Source organism: Miniopterus natalensis, chromosome 5, assembly GCF_054644295.1.
Source record: "Miniopterus natalensis isolate mMinNat1 chromosome 5, mMinNat1.hap1, whole genome shotgun sequence".
NCBI classification, from domain to species: Eukaryota; Metazoa; Chordata; class Mammalia; order Chiroptera; family Miniopteridae; genus Miniopterus; species Miniopterus natalensis.
The window spans coordinates 85,156,316-85,183,720 of NC_142085.1; the positions used below are offsets into that span (position 1 = coordinate 85,156,316).

General features: G+C 45.8%; 1 protein-coding gene across 2 annotated transcripts in view; it reads left to right on the forward strand.

Moving 5' to 3' along the window:
* LOC107527822 (TIAM Rac1 associated GEF 2) overlaps positions 1–27,405 on the forward strand; it is an 81,817-nt gene that overhangs the window by 14,370 nt on the left and 40,042 nt on the right. For both annotated transcript variants that reach the window (XM_087817707.1, XM_016200679.2), the window contains 7 exons: positions 231–416; positions 1,013–1,159; positions 10,670–10,831; positions 12,339–12,443; positions 12,819–12,897; positions 14,858–14,950; positions 15,506–15,769. In XM_087817707.1, the coding sequence (XP_087673833.1) occupies positions 231–416; positions 1,013–1,159; positions 10,670–10,831; positions 12,339–12,443; positions 12,819–12,897; positions 14,858–14,950; positions 15,506–15,769 (1,036 nt within the window). The remainder of the gene's footprint in view (positions 1–230; positions 417–1,012; positions 1,160–10,669; positions 10,832–12,338; positions 12,444–12,818; positions 12,898–14,857; positions 14,951–15,505; positions 15,770–27,405) is intronic.

A 27,405-nucleotide genomic window follows, 5' to 3' on the forward strand; every position in this document is an offset into this window, starting at 1 on the left:
GCCGTGCCGTCTTGGCGAGGCGCCGTGGGGACCCCCGATGCGGTGGCGCACCTTCTGGCCCCGTGCTTCGGCGGGAGGCCTTGTGCGGGGTGAGCCAGGAGGCTAGTTCCAGCTGTGCCACAGCAGCACAAACGTGCTTGCCCTTGAAGTTTGGAAAGGCGTCACGTTTTCAGTTTGCCCCACGAACGCTTCTCATTTTCCTTTCAACTGCCCCTGTTCTTCTTGCACAGATTCAGCAGTGGGAGCAGAACCTGGAGCGCTTCCACATGGACCTGTTCAGGATGCGGTGCTACCTGGCCAGCCTGCAAGGCGGGGAGCTGCCCAACCCCAAGAGCCTCCTGGCCGCCGCCAGCCGCCCCTCCAAGCTGGCCCTGGGCAGGCTGGGCCTCCTGTCGGTCTCCTCCTTCCACGCCCTGGTGAGTGCCCGGGAGGACTGAGGATGCTCCCCTTTCTCCCGGGTGTTGCCCTCAGTGCTGCTGACTTAACCCGGCGACTGAGCAGGGCCCCCGGGGGCTGAGCCCGGGGGGCTGGAGGGTGGGGGTGCCCAGGCTTCCTGCTGCTGCCAGGAGTCCGGCTCCTGGTAGACAGTCACTGAATACCAGTCGGCATCGGCCTTTCCGTCTGTCCCTCCTCGGACAGTCAGGAAGGTGTGGCCGCGTGGGGTGAAGAATTGACAGCTGGTTGAGGTTTGCTTTATTGGGCTTTCTGAACTCGCTCCTGGGCGGGTGTTTCTCTGGGTGGTCCTAGCTCCGCCTGGGGAAGGGGGCTCCGTGGATTGTCCTGCCCACCCTGCTGTCCTCCACGGAGAGGCCTGGATGCCGTAAAGGCCGGTGTTATCCAGATAAGTGATTGCTCTGGGGTGGGCCCATGTCTGGAGCATCAGACACGCCGTAGCTTCGGGGCTGGTCAGACGCCTCTAGAGCAGGCTGGCTGGCTTCTGTTAGGGTCAGTGGTTAGTTCTCCATCACCCAAATGCTGTGCCTCAAGGCTTTTAAAAACTGCTGTGACTCAGGTGTGTTCCAGAGACGACTCTGCTTTCCGGAAGAGAACGCTGTCCCTGACCCAGCGAGGAAGAGGCAAGAAGGGCCTGTTTTCTTCACTGAAAGGGCTGGACACGCTGGCCAGGAGGGGGAAGGAGAAGAGGCCCTCTCTCACCCAGGCAAGTTCGGACAGACCTCGCGGGAAACCCTTGGTCCGCCCCCCCCCGCCCCGCTGCACGTCATAAACGTTCACTGTGCGTTGAGAATGAGATAAAAGTTGGTTCAAACGATTGAGCTCTTAGCCTGGACTTTTCCCCAAATGAAACACACAAGTCGGTCCATCTCCTTCAGGCACCCCCAGGGAGGTGTTGACTCCTTGCTTCCTTCCAGGGGGCTTAGTAACACAAAAATGAGAAGAATCTGAAAAAGATTCACACTTTTCATTGCCTTTAGTACTAATATTTATTTTTCCTATCGATTTCATATTAAAATAAACGCGTAAATTCAATAATCAGAGTAACTGCGGCTAAATTCCATTGATAGTGCCAGACACTTAATCTTTGTGACGGGAGCAAAGTAGGCCTTTTATCATCACATTTCACAGATGAGGAGGCTGAGGCCTGGAGAGGTTCAGGCACCTCCTTACCCCGGTTCCCACAGCAGCTGAGGGGCTGGAACTTGGTCATCCTGGATCCGCAGCCCTGAAACACTGGCCTGTTGGTGCTGCTGAATTTCCCTGAGGAAGGGCGGCTCTTTTAACATTTTATCGAGTAAATATAGCCTGAGCACTGATTGTTGAAGGGTGGCCACGTACAGTGAATGGTTTTCAGAACATGCTGAGTGCTCATATCTGAAGCATTTCCTGACACTGTGAGTCCAGTGTATGATGCGAACTTTATGTTGCTGATCGACATGTTCTAGGGGTATTATTTCTTCAGAGACTATCAAAGAGATGAGTTATCATGTGGCGATCTAAGTGAGTAGGGAAAATGTTTCTGATTAAGTCCAAAGCAGTTCTTGTTTTTATTTTCAGCAGGTTATTAGTCTATGTTTTCGACATGATCCGGAAGAGAGGGTCACATTTTACGGAACTTTATATTTATTTGATTATGTATGACAGGTTTGTGAATTAGTGAATAGCAGGGGCCATACCTACTTCTTTGACCTGCTTGTAACTTTGGAGCAATACAGGTGGACGTGGTGGGAGTTGGTTGATTGGTAGGAAGACAATAGAAACACATGAATGTGCTTTTATGGGGCCACTGCTTTTGGATATTCACATACAGTCAGAAAGAATGCACGTTCTAAAATTGTGGTCCCACGTGTACTTCAGTTGTGAAAAGTAACCATTTGTTAGTTATAAGTGGGAATGTATTTCTTTATAAATTGTAGTCAACTATAAAACATTGGCTAAGGCTGGGCTTATATTTTTAAATTGAACTTCTGTGAAGTTTAAATAATGCCTTTGAGGCACATTTTGATTTTAATCAAGGTAGTTAATTCTATATAATTAAGTGAAAATGATAAGTAACTTGATAACTTTCTTATTTTTCTTAGATGTTGACATTTCGCTAATGAGATACGAGCCTAATAGGGTCACTACTCTATCACATGTGGTAAATGTTCCCAACATAAGGTTTCTTGATAAACAAAAGCATTTGGTTGAACATTTTTGTTTTTAAAAGATATGGAACTAATTATAGTGTTGGTCTTTCTATAAGTGAATGGAGTTGACGGGTAGCAGGTATCCATAAATGTTTAAATGGCTTATTCTATTTTTTTTCTTAAATATATTTTTATTGATTTCAGAGAGAGGAAGAGAGAGGGAGAGAGAGATAGAAACATCAGTGATGAGACAGAGTCACTGATCGGCTGCCTCCTGTGCACGCCCCCTGCTGGGGATCGAGCCCGCAACCCCGGCATGTGCCCCGACCGGGAATCGAACTGATTCATGGGTCGGTAACTGCTGAGCCACACCAGCCGGACTAAAGGGCCTATTCTCTAATGTCTGTTATTCTGCTACCAAGAATTGGAAAAAATAAAGGAAATTGCTCTTAGTTCTTCTACCCAAACACAGTGAGTTTTAATATTGAGTCACATTCCTTCCCAATATTTATTTCATGTGCATTTAAAAACCAGTTAGGAGCTTGATTTGGTAGCTTTGCCAAATCGGGTTTGAGTTCCAACCCACATCTTTAGAAATGAGTACTTCTTGGTTAAAAGCAACGTCAAAAAGACCCAAGATGACTTGAAAAGTAACATCATAGAAAAGCAAAATATGTAACCATAGGGGAGGAAAGAACAGCAACTTTTTCTTCAAAATTAAAACTTTAAATGTGGTAGAGCGAAAAATAGTACAAATTGTGATATGAAAATCTTATGAAATGTTATAGACCTTAAACTTGTAAGTACATTAGTCTTACTCCCCCCGTCTATCAGATATTTGATTCCCGTGGCAACCGTGGATTTTCTGGGGCTCAGCTGCCTTAAAGCTCCAGGAACTCCAGCGAGGTAAAGGCCGCTGTAGACGAGCCCTCGGGTCTTCCACGGTGACACAGAGGCTGAGTTAATTGGGCAGTGCTGGCTCAGGATCCTTACTCGAACGATTGGGTTATTGGGTTGAAAATAACTTCAGAGTTGAAATGGCCCCAGTAGGTAAATAAGAGATAGTCTTGGAATGCCAGGCATTTTTGAGGGCATCTAAACTCATGATAAGTCCATCTTAGAAGCGGCAGGTCTGCAGTCAGAACAGAAGCTCTCCTTCATCCTTGGCTGTCCCTCAGCAGTGCTTACCCCCATCTGAGAGGTTAGTGACTTCAGAATTGCATTTTCCTCCCCGGCTCGTCGGGGATCCTCACACAGATCCGTGCTGTGGTTCACACCCAACTGTGATCAGCAGCCTGTGGAAACTGCCGTTTTCCTCATGGAGCTGAGTCCAGGGTCCCCTTTGAGGCCCAGAATGGCGTCTGAGAGAGCACAGCCTCAGCTGCTTCCGCGTGGAGCCCGGAGGCGGTGGAGGCTGTCTGCACGAGCCTAGGTCTCTTCTCTGTGTCTTTTTTCAGCCCCACACCTTCCCGTGAAACTGTTTCATGTCTCTGATCTGTTACCCCACCTTCCCCATCACATCATGTTATTGTGGGTTTTATGCCCAGCAACCCTCTAAAATACTCGGCGAGGCTGAAACCAGATATTAATAGTCTTGGAGAAGCTGAATATGCTCTCGCAGAAGCAGGCAGTGTTACTAATGAGTTAACTGGGGTAATTCAGTGAATTGGGAATTTAGTTTGAAAAACTGGGGAGTGGTGGAGAGTGAGACACTGTGACAGGTCCTGGGTCGGGGATTGGAGGTTGAGTGAAGGACTCTCTGGTGATTCTAAAATATACAACATAGACGGCCACCTGTTCTGCCTTCAGGGGAGGTTGGCCTTGACCCTGGGCCCGGAGCTCAGTGCACCATGGCCGCTGTTGAAACCACCGCTAGGTGGGAGCACGGTCTGAAATGGGGTAGAAACCCCCCTTAAACCCTGTCCCCTTCACCTCCAGCCTTAGAGGTCTTAGAGGTCGGAGGAGAGGGCAGCTGTGAGAGGTGGCTTGTCCAGGAGGTCGCATCACAGGCGGGTGTTGCCCTGTCTCGTCATGGTTCTCTCCCTTTGCTAAAGCTGACCAACCACGGGGGCGCCAAGTCCAGACTTTCCTTTTATCGATCATGCCGTCAAAATGCCAGGCTTCTCATCATGAACAATTTCCAGTCCCCACCCCTTTATTTCTATACACTCGCAGAGCCTATTTCAAAATTCAGATCCGATCACACCTTCCTCCAGGGGTTTTACTTCATTTTGTTAGAAAAACCGTATCACTGTGAGTTGCTTGGTTCTTACTCTATGTTACTCTTACTGTCAGTCATCCCAGCAAGTATCTGTCCTGTTTCCCTGGGCAAGCTTGTGATCAGGACCGTGTGCATATTGTCTATGAAGGTCTCATGATTATGTGTGTACTCTCCATAGCGCACTGCCAAGGATATGGTCTTGCTTAATAAATTTGCTTATTTATTGTCTGTATTAGATGTAGTCCTTTAATGGTTGAGAATTGTTTGATCTGCAATAAAAGCCTATTTTAAGATTGTATCTCTTCCAGCCTTAAATAATTTAACATTTTTACTTTGAACATTAAGAAATAGTATCATCAAAGCACTTTCTGTTAACATAACTTATGTTGGACTTTGAGAATAAATTTTGCTAAAATAGCCATTAATGATTAGAATTATTTCAGTTGGGCTCAAGTTACCAAAAGTTCTTGTGATTTCATTGGCAAGTCCCATTGGTGCTCTAAGGGCAAGAGAAAACCATTACCGCCTCTGTCTTGTAAAGCTTGTGTATTTAAAGTTATCTCTATTTATTTTAACAAAATGTTGCTTCTGGTATAGGGATGCTGAAGAAATTCCTTTGACCTATGGGGCTGTTTTAATGGTGTATTTATATTTTGGTACTATAGACTCAGATAACTGGGTTTAATTGACTTGCAGATGGAGAGCATTTGTTTTTATATCTCTCTGGGACTTAAAATTCTGCCTGTAGCTGGTTGAATAATTAATATCATACTTCCCTACTTTTCGTCTGCTAATCAGTCTTGGAGAATATTTATAACTTGCACAAACCATCTATTTGTATACAGTCAGCGTATTATGTCCATTAGTGTAACACAGAAAGTAACACGTAACAGCAGTCATTGCTGAGCGGTGGGAGGGAGGGGGCCATGTGCAGTTTTAACTGTTCCACTCTCATTGGTGCCTCGTGTAACAGTTCAACAGGGAGTCACCCTGACTCGAAATCTGTGAAGTTGGCATCGAGCCAGTCTTCGTTGAGCATTTTTTAGAGGACAGTGCAGCTAGCCCCAGATGAAAGCTTTTTTTTTTTTTTTTTTTTAATATATCTTTATTGATTTATCTTTATTGATTTCAGAGAGAGGAAAGGAAAGGGAGAGAGAGATAGAAATATCAATGATGAGAGAGTCATTGATTGGCTGTGAGCCCGCAACTCGGGCATGTGCCCTGACTGGGAATCGAACCCCGATCGCCTGGATCCTAGTTTAACGCTCAACCGCTGAGCCACGCCCGGCCAGGCTAAATGAAAGCTTTTTATAGGTGCTTCTCAGTTGAGGAGTAATGAGTCCCAGTCGGTGTTTGCAGGGAGGTGTTTGTCCTGGAGATTGTGACAACCAGCCCCCCACCGAGGCTCAGGAGAGGCAGCTACTCCAGAAGCTTCGGGGCAGAAACTGAGCCCTTGGGCCTTGGCTCTCCTTCCCGGAAAATTGGCTTGGGGTGTCCCAACGGTCTGTGGCCTCGAGTGAATGAAGTATTGTCACATTAGTCATTAGCTCCAAACTGGAAAAAAAATGCTAATGTTGGTTTTTAAAATGGAAAATAGGAATGAAACCACTTACTCTTGACTGTAACATAGTATTTGTTTAAATTGAATATTAGTCTGGAACCCTACTTAACAAACTCATACATATGCAGATGGATGGATGGGAGAGAGGGAGGGAGGGACGATGGCAGGAAGGATGGAAGGGAAGGAAGAGAGAAAGATGGGCAGACATTGGTCATTTTCTTTTCATATTAACTGATGTTTGGGCATCAGCACGGGAAGGAAGTAAACACTTTCTCCTCTGTGACATTTGCCTGTTAAGAAAACCCAGAGATGTAAGTCCTTTTGCTTTCTCCTGTCCCGCTCGCTGATAGCCTTGCCTTTTATCAGCAGCCCTGGTGGTGTGGGTGTGGCCCGTTTGTGACGGGCAGGCTGTCATTTTGTTACTGACTTCCCTTCAGTGATCCAAGTAGTAATCACGGGCCATTTGAACCAGGAACATCTGCTGCGAGGACACACGGGTTTCAGTTTTCCCTCCTCCAGGCACACTGCGCAGAAGCCATCTGACGTGTGCTTTCAGGGCCATCCATGTGATGATAATAATAATAAATAATAATAATTGCTTCTGTGGGAGCTGCCCTACAACGAGGACTGAAGTGGTTTGTAAACCTTAACCGGTTAATCCACAGAGGCCAGAGCTTCAGGTCAGCCGTGCTGCTCCCGGTTTGTGGACGGCTGGCGGGAGCTGGACCGCTCGCCGTGGCTCCCCACGGTGATTCTCACTCAGGTCTTCGTAGCGGCCTCCGCTGAATCACAGTGGTTAAATCTATTCCAGTGGGATGCCGCCCTCCAGGCCGAACTTCAAGAACGTTCTTTCACATGGTTGTAGCTCTTCATAGAAAACGGTGCAGTTTATGTCCCTTCAAATGCCGTAGCTCACACCAATCCCCCCTCCCCAGAGGCTGACATTTTTAGCTCTTCAAAGGGGAAGAACCTGAAGCCTGGAGACGTTAGATAAGGAGCCCTGACGAGGCTGGGATTTGACCCAGATTGTTCTATTTTTACGGCCTCTGCCTGTCTTCTGCAGGACCTGGAAACCTGGAATGGGCTAATTGGAGACTAATTTTGAGAGGGATGGAGGGGGGAGTAGGAGGCAGGCTGGGTTTGCAGCCGTCCTGACAGAGGTAGCCAAGCATGGGCTTGGGTGAGTGGTTAAAGATCAAACTGGGAAGAGGGCTTTCCAGACGGCGCCATGTGTTGTGCTGCTTTTTAAGATCATCTGTGCCTTTTATGAAAAAGAATGTAGGAGAGTGTTTTATCTGGCTTGTTGAAAATAAAGCATGTGTATCTTCAGCATGGATAGCATTGGCCCGTGAGGAAATCAATCTAGTTTTCTGTCCAAATGGGCAAAACCTACAGCAGCCTACGGGAGCTGTGAGCACCAAATAGCCTGTTCTTTTTCTAGGTCGAATTAATCACTTCCACATTCTTGACACTGCCTTCGCATGGCCAGGTTTTTACCTCTGTAATTGCGTGCATTCTGGGTTGTCTGTGTGTGTGTGTGTGCAGTACACACAGAAAAAAATTACATATAAATTTTCCTGGAGGGATCTCTTGAGAGGGCCTGAGTCTTCCTTGGCCTTGGCTTTGATGGGCGCCTTTTCCTCTGTCACCCCCTGCACCTGAGGTCAAGGGTAGACTCAGGAAGGGATTCCTCAGGCTGCTGTAGGCACAAGCCCAGATTAATTGAGTATAATGTGAGCATTTCTCTTGTCCTTCCTTCCGTCTCTGCCTTTCCCTGCACACTGTTCTCTTGTCCAGGATTTGCTCCCTGGTAGTAATCTGTTAATTTCTCTTCCTGAATTTCTAGGGAAGATGGAGAAGTTGACACTGTAGAGCAGATTTGAGTAAGGTACTAAAACTTAACAGCTTTTGCCTTGCAAGCCTATGTATGACTGAATTTCTAGATGTTTCCAATTTAGCACCCATATGTTCTGGGCGCAGGACACACTGCGTTAGGGGCTGAAGGAGACTGAGGAGCCTCTCCTGTTATGTCATTTATCTTAACACCCGGCGGCGCCAGAGCAGCCTGGAAATGACTGCTGAGCTGGGCTTAGCTGAAGCTCTACCAGGGACACAGCAGAGTAGACCCATCTAACTGCACGGAATTGGGGGCATGGGGTGAGTGAGCAGGAAAGACTCATGAGATCGGGGGAGCATTTGAAATGAGGTGAAAGATATAAATGGTGTCAGCGCTGAAGCCGCGAGGAAGGTAAAGCTGCACAGGAAATGGGCATGGTGGCGAGCGAATGGCAGGTGAGCCATTTGTTCAGCCTGAGCGCAGCGGGCGGCCTGTATAACGGAAGGAATCGGGAAGGTTAGGCGGCGTCCTTTCCGTGGGGAGGCGACCGCCAGGCTGATATTTCTATGTAGTGTCGCGGTGGGGAGCACACACTCAAGCCAGGTTCTAGGGCTCGGATCCCCACAGTCGCAGCTCTGTGTGTGAGCTTGCGCAAGGTTCTAGAACTTTCCCAGCCCGATCTTCCTCACCTGTTAAATAGAAGGCTGTGAACAGTGAGTGACGACAGCATGTCAAAAGCCGATTCTGTTGGCCCTGTATGACCGCTCTCGGGTGGACAGCCAGGGGTGGGCCGGGAGGGCTGGGTTGTGAATTTGCACTCCTCATGTCCCTCCCCATCCATCCATCATCCATCCATCCATCCATCCATCCATCCATCCATCCATCCATCCATCCATCCCCAGCCACATCTTTCCTGTCCTGTCCTAAAAGTGCAGAATTAAACTGCTTTGCAGCAGGAGCCGGGCTCTGATTTCCCCTTGGACGGCTCTTTGTTGGTTTCTTGCTCCACAGCGACCCCTGCTGGGGTGTTAGTTTGATTCTGAGTAGGCGTCGTCTCGGAGGCAGTTCCTGCGCGTTGCTGCCTCGCCTGGTTGAAATCACTGCTCAGATGACAGGAAGTACTGGGGAGGTTTCCCAGAGAAGAAAATGGGACCCTGTGAGAAAAGGACCCCTCAGGAGAGAGTGGCGTCCACCTGGTTCCCTGCGTCCTTGACTCCAGGCATCCATCCACTCCTCTGCCTCGTTTCTGCCTTCCTTTTGGCGCATGCGGTTCATACGCATCCTGGGCTGTGATCGTCTGTCCAGGAAAATGTACAGAAAGTGACAGATCCATAACAGACCCAGAAATGCCACTCAGATGAGCACCACGTTTAAAATGACAACCCAGAAAGATGAGTCTTCCCTTGCTTGGCCTAAACCTGGCTTTTTTAAAAACTTCTTTAATATATCTATTTTTGTTTTTAAATCCTACATAGGAGGACCTTTTGCTTTCTTTCATGCATGGAATTCAAAGTAAAGTCATCAAAGAGAACTCGAAAGTGTGATGGGGGGGTTAGCACCACGTAGTATTGAGTCTGTATGTAAGGTTTCTGCTGTGTACGATTTTCTCACGCATGATCTCCTTTGCTCACAAAAGCTTGTATTGTTCGTTAAAAACCTCAAGTAATTGTATCAATAATATCCACTTTCACAGAGTGGGACACAGGCTCAGCACGGTACGTGTCCTGTCCCAGGCCACCCCTTGCTGGCTGAGCGTTTGTGACTTGAGCAGCAGGCCTCTCGGACCCCCTGGCCTGTCTGCCACCCGGCTCCTGAGAAGGCAGTGGGGGAAGGCCTTTCCCAGCTGCCTGGTCACTGTGAGCCAGTTTGGCTCAGGAAGCCTTAGAGTGCGGGCCAGCCCGGTCTCGAGTGGCTGTGGTGATGAGCGTGCGGGAGACTCAGCGTCTTCAGAGAGGGCCGGCGTTTCGGGATGGCTTCTGAAAGCATGCGTCAGGGTGTGGAATAAGCTGAAGGGCAGAAACCGCTGTCCCGGGAAGAAGGGCTGATCCTCGGGAACGAGTGAAGCGGGGGAAGGATGCTGCTCAGCCGCAGCGCAGTGCGGGGCAGGGCGGCCCAGAGCCTGCCTGCGTTCAGGGGACCACCGCTCGGGTCGGGCTTCAGCCGAGAGCAGTGAGCGGGACACGGAGCAGTCCCTGCGCTGCCTGCGGGGCTCTCAGGCCCAGAGGCCGAAGCCACAGGGGCGAGGGGCGGCTGGCGGGCCTGCAGCCTCCCTGGGCGGGGGCTTCGCAGGGGTTAAATAAGGAAACATTAGGCTTGTCTGCCCCCCAGGGTCCTGGGGAGTCGTCGACGCAGAGCGTGAGAGGGTTACTGTAAAACACGCCGTAAGTTCCGGGGATGTTATTTCAGGAGCTTCCCTCATTTTTTAAAATCAGATCTGTCTGCATTCTCTGTTGGACTCTAAACAGGCCGATGAACTTCTGCATCTGTGCGGCTCAGCAGGAGACAGCGCCCCCCGGGACCACACATGGGGGGTCCAGACCTACATCCACTTTCAGGACAACCAGGGCGTTACCGTAACGCTCAAGCCGGAGCACAGAGTAGAAGATATTTTGACTTTGGCGTGCAAGGTAATGGATCTGCTGCAGGAGTATAATTCTCAAGAAAATGGTCATCGACGTTGCCTTCCTAGGCTTTCTAAGTCTGTGTGGTGGTTAAACCCCACTTTTTACACCGGGGAACATATTAACTTATTAATTAACTTATTTATTAATTAGTGTTCTTTTCTGTCTTTTAGAGGCATGAATTGTTAGGGCACAGCCCCTTGCCTCAGGGATGACCCGAGCTATTTTCCTGAAATTCCGTGAATCCCTTTCTATCTAGAATTAATATGAAGGCGGCTGTTATTAAGTTACTTAGAGATGGTGCCCTGGAAGAAGGTGGCATAAACTTTGAAGTAGTTAGATTTAATACTAAATAGTTTTTCCGAGTTTCTCTAGATTAATCAAAGGACTTGATACCACTCACAGTGGTTTCATGGAGACCGTTAAGTTTTATGCATTATTCAAATTGGGTTTTATTTCTGAAAACGTAGCTTATGATAAGTCACTGAGATAGACAGAAATAGACTCAGCATCACCAGATTGGATGTTTTTAGACCACCAGATGGCAGAGTAGAGCTTAACTATTTTTAAGTTTTCAGAGAAAGTACAGTTAAGTATGTGAACCAGTAAAAAGGCGCGTAGAGGTTGGTGACTTCACCACGCGCACTTCATAGACGTCGACGATCCTCAGTCTTTTGTCCCTTTGAGTTGAGCCTGAGTATACCAGACACTTACATATGTTACATATGTTCTTATTAATTCCCTTTTCCTCCATTATGTAAAGGTTTAGTTCACAGTCAACAATGTTTTATAGCAGTGATGTCAGTTATTAACTTGATAAAGTTCCTAAGTGATAGAGGTTGTCAGAAATAGTGGGTCAGCTAGACCCGGGTAGAACACAGACCTGGGACAGTCTCTTGTTGAGTGTGCGTGAGAGAGTGTGAGCGAGTGAGCGAGCAAGAGAGAGCGCGAGTGAGCGCAAGTGTGTGCATAGCCATTTTCCTTTTGAAAAGTTTTTAGAATAGGAAATCCTAAGTCTGAAGTCTATAGAATACGAGATGGTTCACATTTCACAGATTTCTCTACTTTAGCAGTGGGAAATAACTTATATCGATATTTAAAGAGTTAGCATTTACTATGATACGGGGGTGGGCAGAGTAGTTTTACAGTTGTAATGTGAATAATAATATAATTACCAATAAATAATAAAGCAAGAATAAACCCTGTGTTTCACATACTCACAACTGTGAGGCTGCTTTTCCCCACCCCAGTGTATTCTATTGTCAGATATATGCTACCAAAACCTCTTAAAAATGCATCCCTTGCTTTTAGTGGTAAGCAGTATTATTTACAGAAACCTTCTTGAAGATAATTCTCTCTTCTTGCCTTTTTAAAATTCAAGTTCTTACCTAGATGTAAACTCAGCAACTTACATATGGTATTTTTTTTTTTAGAAATTTCCACTTTGATTTTTAATGAATGATGAATTTAGAAAGACTTTTTAAAATCGGAGTAATTAACTTTTTCCTTATAGATGAGGCAGTTGGAACCTAGCCACTATGGCCTACAGCTTCGAAAACTGGTGGATGAAAACGTTGAGTACTGTACCCCTGCCCCGTATGAGTACCTGCAAGAACAGGTGAGCGCGAGCCTCAGGAAGACAGATCGGAGCCACATCCATGGCCTCTTAATTTAATTTTTTTTTTAATTTAAATTTATTGATTTTGGAGAAAGAGGAAGAGGGGTGCAGAGGGAGAGAGATTTGTTGTTCCATTTATTATGTATTCATTGGTTGATTCTTGTATGCGCCCTGACTGGGGATCGAACCCACAACCTTGGTGTATCGGGACAGCACTCTAACCAACTGAGCTACCCGACCGGGGCTTAATTTTTTAAAAATAAGTAATTTGCGGGGAAATTCTGTTTAAATTTGGCATCCGGTTCGGAGACAGTCGCGACGAGTTCCCAGGCTGTCGCGGCATCGCGCCGCTGACCTGCGGTTCCCCCCTCGCAGGTTTACGATGAGATAGAGGTCTTCCCGCTGGCCCTGTACGACGTGCGGCTCACCAAGACCGGCGCCGCGTCCGACTTCGGTGAGCACAGCAGCGCCCCACCTCCTTCCTGCTTCGCCACAGCGTCTTCCCACCCAACGGTTTCCCCTTAAATTGACATTTTCAGAAACGATGACAGGAGTTTCTGAACTCCCCTTATCTTTCTTTATTTTTACTCATTTATATTAGCAGGCTAAAAAGATATGTGTTAATATTAGGGAAAGAGGCCAAAGTCATTAAAAGGAGTGAGTATAAAAGTTGATGAGAAACTTGACGTGATGCTGATAACCTTACAATGAATTTACTGTGTGCCGGGTGCTGTTCTGAGCTGATGAGCCACCGATTCCTGTGACAGCTCTTTTCATCGCGGTGGCTTTGCTCTGGGCTCACTTTCACCCTTCCCTGCGCCCCTCCCTCCCCCCCTCGCTGATGGAGTAAATCAGGCCTGTCCTTCAAGAACTGACTGGGGGACTCACTTTCTTGAAGAAGCCTATCTGATTGCTTTAGCCTCAGTTTCACAATTTAGGTCAATACGACCCAAATCACTTTGTAATATTTAATTCTTGCATTTCTGTTTGTCTTTATTTAAACTTGTCTTTGGACTCTTTATAGACTCTGCTCATGCATCAGGTTCATTTCTGTCTTTTACCATCTGAACTCAATAATTAGATAATCAATAGAAAGATTCTCATCTTGTTAAATATATTATTAATATAATTTTTTTTTTATTAAAATGACTCAAGCTGGTCAAATTCTATGCATTGCTCATTATGTTAAAATTTCCTTTTTAGGACTTGTTCTTTTTTATTTTTCATAATCTCTTTCACCCAAATGTTATGTTGGTTTTTCCCTGAAAGCCCTCAAGGCATTTTATCTGTACTTGTGTTGACCTTCACTCTCCTTCCCATGGTCACCCTTTCTTTGTGACTCTCCTTTGCATTGAATGACAGAATGAAGACAATTGCAGAGATATTTTCTGGTGGCCACTGTCTGCCAGGCTCTGCCAGAGGCACAGAGCAAACAGGGGGATATGCTAGTCTTTCTGCATCGGAGACTCCCAGTGTTATGGGAGCAGGACATGGAAACATGTGCCCCTCACTGTGGAGTCACAGGAGGGCGGTCTCTGGGTCAGGAAGACACATTTACAGGAGGCTTCCATGTAGTCATATTATGGCAAGCACTCTATCCGTCCAACCATTTCTCTACCTCCTTAAAATGCCTAGCCCCATAGAGTTTCTTAACAAATACTATTTTATAGAAAGGAATTTGATTTATTTCACTAAGACTATTTTTTGGTCTTAACTTTAAAAGAAAAATTAAATTGTAGTGAACTACGCATAACGTTTACCATTGGAACCATTTTTTAGAACGATTAGAAATGACAATTCAGTGGCATTAAGTACATTCACATTGTTGTGTGACCATCACCACCATCCATCTCCAAGACTGTGTTCATTTTGCAAAACTGAAACTGTACCTGTTAGAATAACCCCCACTCTTCCTTCCTCCCACCCCTGACAACCCCGTCCCAGTTTCTGTCTCTATGAATTTGACTACTCTGGGTACCTCATGCAGTATTTGTTCTTTTGTGCCTGGCATAGTTTCGCAGAGCATGATGCCCTCAAGGTCTGTCATGTTACAGCATGTATCAGAATGCCCTTCCTTTTTAAAGAGTGAATAATATTCCATCACATGGATATACCACAATGGATCCATCCACACATCTGTGGGTGGGCAGGGGGGTTGCTTTGGCCTTTGCCTGTTGTGAATCAGGCCCCTGTGCACATGCTTGTATGGCCTCGCCTTCCCAGTAAGGTTGTGTATTCGTGTTTCTTAAACCTTCAGATCTGACACGTTCCTCTTCTTCTAGGTAATCATGCTTTCAAAATAGTTGTAACTTAGGCTCTCTGTGCAGACTGTACTTAAAAGAATAGGTGTTCGAGAAAATCCTGCTGGCTCAGTTGGGAAGTTAATCGTGTGGCTAACATGCCTGTATTCCTAGGGTTTGCAGTGACCGCGCAGGTGGATGAGCGCCAGCGTCTCAGCCGGATATTCATCAGTGACGTTCTCCCTGACGGCCTGGCATATGGCGAAGGTCCGTGCGCCACCGGCAGTCTCTTCTCTTCTGATTCAAACCTGCATAATGCAGCCTGCCTAGTGGAACTTGCTTCTTACAGCTTTGTTGGAAAATGGTTTCTCCTAGAATTTTAAAGAAAGTGAACTTAGTTTAATTGAAAATACATATGTGTGTATGTGTGTGTTGAGTCGTGTATGTGTTTTGAAAGACAGAGTTTGTACATACATAGAACATACATGCCTATTATACAGACGGATGGAGAAGACAGGCAGAGAGACACAGATAAAACAAGTGTAATTTCCAAGGGCACTTAACATCAGATAAATTGAAGAACAGTTAATTTGAATGGCTCTCAAATTGTTTCCCTTTTGAACTATTTGACCTAATCCTAGCCTTGAGAGAGCAGAAATTTGTTATCAGTGGCATCCAAATACATTCTGGCACTTTCTTTGACGATAGCAACTGCAGCCCCTAGGAGCTCACAATTTGCGTTTGCAGCTTTCTTTCCTCTTGAAATCTTTTTTCTCAGTAATCTCTCTTTTTTCTTCCTCCATTTCCCTTTTCTTGTTCCAGGGCTGAGAAAGGGCAATGAAATCATGACCTTAAATGGGGAAGCTGTGTCTGACCTCGACCTGAAGCAGATGGAGGCCCTGTTTTCTGAGAAGAGCGTGGGGCTCACTCTGATCGCCCGGCCCCCAGATACCAAGGGCACCCTGTGTACTTCGTGGTCGGACAGTGACCTGTTCCCCAGGGACCAGAAGGCTCTGCTGCCGCCTCCTAACCAGTCCCAGCTTCTGGAGGAATTCCTGGATAGCTTCAAGCAGAATACGGCCAATGGTAAGCTTTGCTCTCTCTGCCTCTTAACCGCTGGTATCCGCCGCTGAGAGTTTCAGGCTGTTCTTTTGCTAGCAGACTTAGATTACTGAAGCTGTTCGAAAGGTGTTTTCTCATTTATTAGAAGACAAACACAAATGCCAACCAAGTAGATTTGGTCAAGATTCCATGCACATTATTAGTCATAACACTTTCATGAAAATAGAAGGTCATCAATTTTGCACAAAGTAACATTCTTTAAAATTTTAGACTCTTTTTACCAGTCACCCATGGTATTTAGTATCGTAACTGCTTTGTGATTGAAGGCAGACAAAAGCCAATGGAAACACCAGGGTTCATTTTTCTACTCAGTTGAATCAAAAGCAGAGACATTTGCAGTCATCTGTTGGGTTCTTGGAATAGTTGATGCAAGTCAATTCTTGGCCACTTTTGTTAAGTACCACTTTCTCAGTAAACTGCAAACTTTTAATGTAGGTCATGAATTTTAAAATTTGTTGAGGCCTAAAAATGGAAACTAGTCGGCCAGTTTGTTTTTCTAAAGGTGAAATTTCCAGGTGAGGCAATCATGTGAAGGTTTGAACCTCCAAGTTTAGCTTCCTGGATGTTTCCTACACGTAGCCAAGTAAACCAGGGGCCCCAGCTAGTCCTGCGGACCTGCGGCTTCTCTCCGTGCTCCTGGCGGAAGCTGCCCAGCCCTCGTGGGAGACGGAGCATAGTGTCTTCATCCAGCAGGCGCACAATGTAATTTTTATACTTAATTACGATGACAGTGGATTTCCAGTTGCAATCTCTGCATGATTACCAAAAACACCAAAGAGAAAAACACCAAGGAGAAGTTGGTAGGATAGACTTAATTATAAAGCCAGTTTATTAGGTCATTTTTGGAATTAAAAAATCAGTTGGTAAGATTTGTGATTCAATAAGGTATATAGTGCTTTCTTCTCTCCTCTTGAGGCTTCACTCCAATTTCAAATACCATTAGATCGACTCCTGGTGTATAAAAGTGAGTGTCATAAAACAAATTGTGATGGAGCTAATTAATTGCTTGGTTCCATGAGGACTATCATTCAGCTTCCCGGGGCTCCGTTACAGGCCCGAGGGGTCCCCGAAATACACACGCGTGTCCCCTCCCTGGATTCATTATTCTCGGGGGACGCATTGCCTGCCTGTAAACTCTCTGTGTATTTTACCATCATAAGAAATCACTGCTGTTTCAACACTTTGGGACTTGCAGGAATGAGTTTTACAGAAAGCAGCAAAAGCAGTAAATTTACCCTTTTTTAAATAGTGAGGATCTAGCAGATCAGTGACGCTTGTTTACCGCTTTCTCGGTTGTTCAAGGAAGCAGAATAAAGCAGAGGAAGCGGAGGCCCGCGCACTTTAGATAGTCTGATATGACTCATCCCAGGGAGCCGCGCTCACTTTCTCAGCCCTCACGGCTCCCCTAAGGAGCCCCAGGCGGTGGGTGCAGATGGTGCTTGTCCACAGCTGCTCTTCCCACGGGCCGCGTGCAGCTGCGGTGCCCGCATCGGCGCGTCACTCCCCTCCCTGGACGGCGCCTCCCACCAGCCCGCACAGAGCCACTGACCACCCGGGTTCCTGGCCAGATGCGTGCTCTGCGGGGTGCACCATCCTCCCGGGGAGCGGCCCCGCCTGCCCGGCTGAGACCGGCCCCTGTACTGCTCCATGGCCACGCGCGGTGCGGGAAACCAGATGCAGCGGTGGGCTGCTCCCCACACTCCCTGCACCCCTGGAGTGCTTGGTTTCTTTCTGAAGCAGCTGCATGGCCTGTGGAGGAAGCGAAATGCCCAGGAGTGAACATCGCAGAGGAAGTCTGTCCACCTTTAAGGTTGCGGGGAAGGAAATAGGGCTGGGCCTGCGGGGAAGTGACAGGTGAAGAGAAAGAAGAGAGAGTCTCACCCGTGCATAGTATCGTGATCATGAGAAGCCTGCGTTTGTTGACACCAAGAGGGGGTGATGTGGCGACAAGCTTGCAGGCTTGCAGTCAGACCCGGGTTCGAGGCCTGGTCTGCCCTTTCCAGGGGGCAGCCTTCAACCAGGGAGGTGTGGCATGAGTGAATGTCACCCCAGTGTCCTATCCCCTGCTGTGACAATTCTTAAGATGGCCCCTGGAATTGAGTCCCATTTGCACATGGCAACCTCATTTTCACACCTTTTATGGGTTCCCTACCCTCAGGTCTCTCCTTCCCTATTCCCTCGCTTGGGCTTCTTGGGGTCACCTTCCAAATAAACTTGTGCACCCACACCCTGGGCCCAGGCTCTGCTTCCGGGGAGCCCAGATATACACACTGAGCCTCAGTTCCTCATCCAGGCGAGGCTCCCAGCCCTGCCCCAGCGGGTCACTGGGAGGCTGAGGGATCAGCACCTGCGTGTGTCCAGCCCGGCTCCTCACGTGGCTGGAGGTCTAATCCAATGCTCTTCTCTCTCCTGTGCAGCCGAATGTTGTATTAACAGTGGCTTTGATTTGCTTTGGCAGTGAATTAGGAAACACCAATCTCATTGTCTTCTAAAAAATAAAAATTACACAAGTAAAAGAATTTAAGTGACTTTGCAAAACAGTTTTTCATACAACTTTGAATTATGCTTAGGAGCAGTCATTTCTGAGTCTGCTTTCCCTAAATTTCAAGTTCCCTGGGCATGCATTAACCGAGACGGCCTGGTACAGCCGTCCGTCCGGATCCATGGCATCGGTCCCAGCAGCCCTGTGGATGCCACATCCGAGGATGCTCAAGTCCCTCATGTAAAATAGCATAGGATTTGCTTGTACCCTGCACACTCCTTCCCATATACTTTAAATCATCTCTGTTACTTATAATACCTCATACAGTATCGATAGTACGTAAGTCGTTTTTATACTGTATTGTGTAGGGAGTTACAAGGAAAAAAATCTGTACAAGTTCAGTACCGATGCAGCCATTGGAGGCCTAACTACACAGTACGTGTCAGCAGTAACGTGATGTTTCCCCCTAACATGCTGAGTCCCAGGTCTGTTGAATCTGCAGATGGGGAACCTGCAGGTCTGGAGGGCCAGCTGTACCTGAAAAGAAGGAAGATTTTCCTACTTTGTTTTCTGGAGAAGCCAAGTATCTGCCTGTTAATAAAAACCAAACAGCTGGCTCTCTGAAGAAAAGCCCTGATTTTTATGTAGAAACTGTAAGAATATCAGCAGAGGAAACAGAAGCCCCACACAGTTGTTTGGAGTATATCTGGACAACCCAAGCTGAGTATTTATTGAGCGCCCTTCTGGGCGCTTAAAATGTGTGAGGCCCTGGGAATAAGGTGAATGGAGTTTTGAGGCTTTTGGTGGGCTTCTGGTTTTGGTCAGGTATCTAGAAATTTGTATTTGTTAGCCTTAGTCACTTAATCAGGTGTGACCAAAAAAACAAAACCCTTTTGTTACTTATGTGTCTGACTGAGAGAAGTCTTGGCCACAGTGGCAGGGCCCAGGGAGCCAGGGGAATGACTGTGGGTTGTGTCAGGTTCTGTGCTCTTTCTAGAAAAGAAGCATCCTCCTGGCATTAGAGACTCATTGTATGCATGACATTTAGGGTTATGGTTCTCACACTTCAGGGTCTCCTTCAGGAGGCCTGTGGTATTGCAAGCCCCATTGTTAACCAGGGCTCACTCAGCTGGTCTGAATCTGAGCATAGGACTTACCGTTTTCTGAACCCTTCTGTGCCAGGGTTTTGAGGATTAAATGAGATAATATATGTAAAGTTCTCAGTAAATCGTAGCTGTTGTGCTTGTGTGTTGCTGTTCTCGGAATTAGGGGTTATATGCCCCAAACCTCCACTACTGTCCTACTACCTGCGCTTAGGACACAGGCACTTGACTTGTTAGCTCCCCTTGTTTGTTCCGCAGGAGACACTATCCCATCAGCATATTGAGTGCACTGAGGAGCAAAGACCTCCCAGCTGTCACCAGCTTTGCTAGGATACTCCCATGATGCTCTGTGAAGAGTGGAACAGACAAACACATAGAGAATTGAAGGGTGTTCAATATTGGGTTCCTTTGTTTCCTTAGAAATGAATGAATGAATGACCATTTGATTCTCCTGTTTAAGTGTTTGAATTTCTGTCTTCATGACCCACCATAGAAAAAGGGAAAATAGGCTGTATTGGACTTGAGCGGAAATATCATCTGTAAAGACTTTTTATGGAGAGAATTAATTTTACCACTGGAATTCCCCAAAGAGCCCGGTGTTATTTTTAAGCCAACAAAGCGACCATTGAAGGGATTGGACATGCCAGCCCTGTTTATACTGGGCTCCTATTAATGATGTTTTTGTGATTTAAGTAGGAAAACCCCTTTTCTAGTGTATGCCATCTTTTGAAAAATTTCAGCAGCTTTTAAGGGAGTTTCATAGCGCATGCAGCTCCTGAACAAAGTCTTTATTTTATGTAAGCACCAAACTTGAACTTGCTGTGGCATTAATGTATTTTCCATCTATAAACAGCTATTAATACCACATTGTTAAGACCGAGGGTTTATTTAACTGGAGACAAAATAGAAAAGGGCTCTGTGTTCCTTCTCCCATTTAGACACCATCCACCCAGCAAATGCTTACCAGATGATGAAGGTAATTGCAGCCCAGGGTTCTTTTTTTAATCCCTCACCCCACTTTGAATCACCCCATTTCTAAATTGGCGTATGAGTAGTGTGGAGTCTCAAGCTACCAGAAGCCACTTAGATGCAAATTTGCTCTCTGGAATGAATTGCTCCCGGGGATGTATGTGTCCATTATACACCTTTCCACCGGGGGAAGAATTACAGAGCCGGCTCTGATGTGGCCAACCCCCTGATTTCCTGCTTATGAGAGTGAGGGCATTCCGCCTCCCTTAGCCGGGCAAGAGATGACTAACAACATTTAGCTCAGAGAATGCTCTGTTTGTGCACAAAACTGCTATTACTGAGTCTGCCTGGCTGACACCCCAGATGCCCAGATGTAAAAACATATTAGAGTTCCTAAAGATGGTTGGTGTATTTAAAAAATTTTTTTAAAAAATCTGATTGGGAATGAGGCCAGCATCATCCTAATCCCAAAAACAGATAAAGACACTACAAAGAAAGAAAATTACAGGCTAATATCCCCGATGAATATAGATGCTAAAATCCTCAACACAGTACTAGCAAACCAGATCCAGCAATACTTTAGAAAGATCATACACCATGACCAAGTGGAATTTATTCTGGGGATGCAAGGCTGGTATAATATTTGCAAATCAATAAACGTGATACATCACATAAAACAAAGGATAAAAATCATATGATCATATCAGTAGATGCAGAAAAAGCATTTGACAAAAATCCATCACCCATTTTTGATAAAAACTCAGCAAAGTGGGAATAGAGGGATCATACCTCAACATAATAAAGGCCATATATGACAGACCTACAGCCAACATTATACTCAGCAGTCAAAAACTAAAACCATTTCCCTTAAAAACAGGAACAAGAAAGAGTTGTCTGCTTTCACCACTCTTATTTAACATAGTACTGGAAGTCCTACCCACAGCCATCAGACAAGAAGAAAACAGGCATCCAAATTGGAAAGGAGGAAGTAAAACTGTCATTCGCAGATGACATGATATTGTACATAGAAAACCGTAAAAACTCCACCAAAGTACTACTAGATTTGATAAATGAATTTGGCAAGGTACCTGGATACAAAATTAACATCCAAAAATCGACGGTATTTTTATACACAAGCAATGAACTCTCTGAAAGAGAAACTAAAAAAAAAAACCAAACCATTAGAACTAAAAAAATAAGATATCTAGGAATAAACTTAACCAAGGATGTAAAAGACCTGTACTCAGAAAACTATAGGACACTGAAAAAAGAAATAGAGGAAGATTTAAACAAGTGGAAGAATATACCATGCTCATGGATAGGAAGAATTAATATCATTAAAATGTCCATACTACCCAAAGCAATCTATAGAGTCAATACAATTCCTATTAAAATACCGACAGCATATTTCACAGAGCTAGAAAAAATATTCCAAAAATTTATATGGAACCAAAAAAAGACCCTGAATAGCTGCAGCCATCTGGAGAGAGAAGAACAGAGTTGGAGCTATCACTTTACTGAATATCAAACTATACTACAAAGCCATTGTAATCAAAACAGCCTGGTACTGGTACAACAACTGACATAAAGATCAATGGAACAGAACAGCTATCCCAGAAATAGACCCACACCATTATGGTCAGTTAATATTTGACAAAGGAGGCAAGAACATACAATGGAGTAAAGGCAGTCTCTTCAATAAATAGCATTGGGAAAATTGGACAGGTACATGCAAAAAAATGAAACTAGATCACCAACTTCATACACAAGAATAAATTCAAAATGGATAAAGAGACTTATAGGTAAGTCGTGAAACCATAGAAATCCTGGAAGAAAACACAGGCAGTAAAGTCACAGACATCTCATGCAGTGGAATTTTTACCGCCACATCTCCTAGGTCAAGAGAAACAAAAGAAAAAATAAACAAATGGAACTACATCAAATTAAAAAGCTTCTGTACAGCAAAATAAATCAACCTCAAAATACAAAGGAACTCCACGGTATGGGAGAACATATTTGCCAAGGATGTGTCTGATAAGGGGCTAATTTCCAAAGTGTACAAAGAACACATACAACTCAAAAAGGGGAAGACAAAAAACCCAGTTAAGAAATGGGCAAAGGACCTGAATAGACACTTCTCCAAAGAGGACATACGGATGGCCAAGAGACATATGAAAAAATATTCAACTACACTAATCATCAGAGAGATGCAAATTAAAATGGCAATGAGGTGTCACCCCACACCTGTCAGAATGGCTCCATCAACACATCAACAAATGACATGTGCAGGCGAGGGTGTGGAGAAAGGGGGACCCTGGTGCGCTGCTGGTGGGAATGCAGACTGGTGCAGCCACTGTGGAAAACAGTATGGAGGTTCCTCAAAAAATTAAAAATGGAGCTGCCTTTTGACCCAGTGATCCCACTTCTAGGAATATATCCTAAGAATCCTGAGACACTCATTAGAACATGTTCATAGCAGCACAATTTACAATAGCTAAGATCTGGAAACAGCCCAAGTGCCCTTCAGTAGGTCAGTGGATAAAAAAGCTGTGGGACATTTACACCATGGAATACTACGCAGCTGTAAAAAACAAGGATTTCTTACCCTTTGGGACAGCGTGGATGGACCTGGAGAGTATTATGCTAAGCAAAATAAGCCAGTCAGAGAAAGACAGACATCATATGATCTCACTTATATGTAGAATCTAAAGAAATTAGTAAACTGATGAACAAAATAGATTCGGTAACACAGAAGCATGGATCAGACTGACGGATCTTGGAGGGAATGTGGGGGTGGGTGGGGAGAGATTAACCAAACAATTTAGATGCATATATGCATAACCCCTGGACACAGACAATACTGTGGTGAAGGTCTAGTGCGGGGAGTAGGTGTGGGGTGGAAGGAGTCTGGGGAAAAAAGGGGACATCTGTAATACTTCCAGTAATAAAGATAAATTTAAAAAAACATCTGATTGGGAAATACTAGTCTATGAGAACACAGAGAATTTTGGCCTCAGGATCCTGAGCTTCTTATAATGGTGCTGATGGTAGTTTCTAGTCTCATTCTTGGAAGTGAGCATGTGGTCCTTTGTTAGCAGTGGAGGAAATTAGGACCCCAAATCCCTTATAAAGCAGTGTTGTTGGGAAATTTGGCTTCCTTTTTCCCATTCTGTCACTCATTTATTCATTTGATTAATTTAAAAAAAATAAACAATTACATTTTGTTCATAAACATTGCAGGCACATGAAGGTGAATTAGGCATCATTTTCTAGACTCTTATAGTGGAGTGTGAACAGCAAAACGCTTGTAAATAATAATTCATGATTTGCAAACAAAACTTCGCAATTCAAAGAATAAAGAGGTCCAGTGTAGAGGTAGGATTCAACGGGTTTTTCTGTTTATTTCAAAAAATGGGCCAGAAGGGAGGAGTGAGAATCAGAGAGAGGTTTCTGGAAGAGAAAAGACAGATCCAGAGCATTTGACCTGAGCTGCAGGTGCACAGGTGATAGATCGGGAAGCATACAATGGGGGCTTGACTGGGGACACTGGCCAGAAGCAAAGGTCAGCTGGCTTGTGTGTGGAGGGAAAATGGGAATTAAAATGGGACAGTCTGTTGGGACCACACTGTAGAAGTCCCTGATTTCCAGGAATTTATAACGTATCATGGCATGTACCTAAAAACAACTAGCAAGTATTGCATTATTTTCTTCTACGTCCTATAAACTGCAGAGGATTTGTCTGGTCAGTTTATGACCACTAGACTGTGGCTTGAGATGCTTCCAGGTAGACATTGTACCCCTGGTTAAGAGCTCTCTTACTCCACTATAGCATCATTCCTTTGGGACTTGAAGCATTGTTGTTTCTCATGACCAGGGCACCTTGTAAAATAAATCCTCAGATAAATGTTTTGGGCAAAAGAAGAAATTACTGCAGGCACCCTATAAAACCCAAGCGCTCCTCAGCATTGTGAAGCCGTATCTGCTAACGGCATGGTCCTCTCAGGTCACCTGTAGGTGTAGCAGGCCCTGCTGGCCTGTGGTAGGGACAGCTGGCAGTGAGAGACACCCTGTAGCAAAGAGGACATGGAATGTGGGAGCTGAGGGAGAAGCTGATAAAGTTTACCAGCATTTGTTAGCCCTATATTATCTCCTACATTAAATGCAAATACATTTTTCGGGTAGGAATCTATCAAATTTCTCTAAAGACTGCTGTATGAAATTTTTATTGGCTCGGTCGCTTTCAATAGCCATTCGAGCGTGTGGGATGCTGGATCGAATGTAGTCACCTGTGGGTGCAGAGTGAGCGGGACCCCTGTGAGGTGGCTGTTCTGTGAAGCTTGATTGCTGTTGGAAAGAAGAAACTTTGCAGCCTGTTATATTTAAAAAAAAAAAAAAGACATGACTATTCCTGTGGATGTTATGAGTATTTTAAGAACCCTTTCAGATGATTTTGTTCGTCTCTAATATGGTACCAAAACTCATCAAGTGCTCGTTTCTTCAAGGGCGGTTGCAGTGTGGAATCCGAAACAGTATTGGTGGCCTTCTCTTGGTTCCACTGAAATGCTTTGGCCTGTCTTGCACATCGAATGGATCTTTTTCTCATGTGTGACTTTGTAGCATGCGGTGGGCAATGGTGGTTTGGAAGCCACGAGGTCACTAGGTTATGCAGAGGAGAGATGGGGCAGGTTGCAATTGTGACGGGGCAGCCAGTGGTTGCCAGTGAGAGTGAGACATTGAGACAGAGGCTTGAAGGGGACGAGGGACATCTGGAAGCAAAGCTTTCCAGACAGAGGGCACAGTGACAAGTGCCCTGAGATGGAGATACAAGTAGCAAGTTTAAGGCTCAGCAAATAGTCCAGTGTGCCCAGAGAGGAGCAAGGGAACCGGCACGCTGTGGGAGCGGAGACCCAAGGGGATGTGGGGGGACAGAGCGGGGGGCTTTATAGGTAAAAGTCGGACGTTATTCAGGACAACAAGGACCATGCCATGCATTTGAGCAGAGAAGTGGCCCAAGCTGACCAGGGTTTTGAAAGCAACGCTGTTGAGAACAGAGTGTAGGAGGCCGAGGGGGGGACAGAGGTTTTTGCAGTGACTGATCCGGGTGAGAGGCTCTGCTCACGGTGATGCAGCACCTTCGGGACTTGCTCAGGCATCACTGTGGGTGTGAGGAGGCAGGAGGCAAGGAAGATGCCAGGTTTGGCTGAGCAACCAGGAGGAGGGAGTTGCCTTCAAGTATGGGGAGGCTGTCCGGGGGCAGCTCTGGGGGAGACCAGTTCATTCTGGAACACCCTGTGTTACGTGTCTGTGTATAGCGAATGTCCCACCTGCTTCCAAAATGGCTTTAAAATGGCTTATCCTGAGAGCCCACCCACAAAATCCATCAAAATTAACAACAGAAAGGGAAAGAGAGGAGATCTGAATGACAAATTGCCTACTTTATAAAGATTTCCGCTCAGAGTGTTAGGCACAAGCATGTTTGTTTATAGGAGAAATCAATAATGTTTGAAATATAAGCACAGCAAATCAATTGCTTTCATTTCAGACCCTTCAGTTACGATGTGTTGCATCTTATAAATTTCTTTCTGGTCCTGCGGGGCCCGGCTCTGACTAGCCATTTATGAATTGTCCATTCTGCATAAAGCCTTTTATCTTTTATTCCTTTTGCCACGTGGCCATTAACGTCTTTGACATGTTTCGGGAGAACGTGACAAAGTTCAAATTACCCAATTTTGTTCCCATTTTAGCAGCTCTGGGAAAACGTCTTTGGAAAGAGACAGAGGAAATTGTTGGCGAAATTACTTTGTGTCTTCTGCCAGGGGCCCTGACAGCTGCCCTGGAGGTGGGCGGAGGCCGGGCCACGTGGAACAGTTTGTAGGATGCTTTCCTCCCAGAGTCTCCAACGGCCTTCCTTCTGCATCTGGAATTCCCAGCGAAGCACTTGGAAGCCTCTGAACAGAAGGACATGCCATTCTCAACTTCTCTGCACTTACCTTTCCACACTGGTCACTTACTTCTAACCTGCCTCTTGTGAATCTAATTTTGACTGTCCCGTTTCGTTTGACAAGTGGCCACGTCACGTTTCGGTGAAGTTTAGGCATCTTTGCATAGTAGTATCAGCAAAATTACTGTTACCTGGACTTTGTCAGTATTATTTTATAAAAAAGATTGAGGAAGAAAAGGGGGCTGACGGTGTTGATAAGAAGCCTCAGTTTTGTAAGCTTAATACCTGTCACCTCAAAATGCCTGTCGTCAAGGGAGCCATGGCTGGTGAGTGTCATCCTGTGGGATGGTCTTTGACCTTCAGCAGGTCAATATGTGTTCACTGGGGAAGGAGGAAGGGAAGATGAAGACATCTTAATCTTCAGGTGCGTTTACCAGATGAGGTGAAGGTAGAAATTTATAACTTGCCTAGGTCCCTGGGAACAGAAGTCTTCACAGAATCTGTACACCCAGTTTTCATTGCTCTCTGTTGGACTGTCGTCCAGGAGAAGTAGGGGGCGGCCTGCATGGCACCTGGAGCGACGGTGGGTTCTTCCTCTTTCAAACTCAGAATATCTTGTTTCTATACCTGGTACGGAAGCTAAGACTTATTGCTTTGTGATATCACTCTGTGCGTTTGTCATAATTTAGGTACTAGGTTGAAAATCCCTTGAAGAACGGGGGCTTTGAGGAATACAAAAGCTGCATGAGACGCAGTGCCTGACGCAGGTCTTGGTGACTAGCAGGTGATTCACTCAAATATCAGCTGAATGGAAGGAAGGTTGTTAGGAGTCTCCTAACTCAGAGTCAAGGTGGTGATCCTGAGATTGGGCTCTGGGGGGTAAGAAGAATCCTTGAAGCTTCCCAGAGCCCTCCTTTATAACTGGTTGCAAGGGAATTGTGCTGAGACTTGCACACGTGTGTAGGGGGCTCTGGGTTGGCCCCTGACCCTGCTGGGCTGAGAACCATCCGAACCAGCCCCAGCATCTGGCTGCGTATCCTGGGAGTGCACGGAGCCCAGCTCACGTCCCTTGTCCATGTTCTCTGCAGGATCATGGCTGATTGGT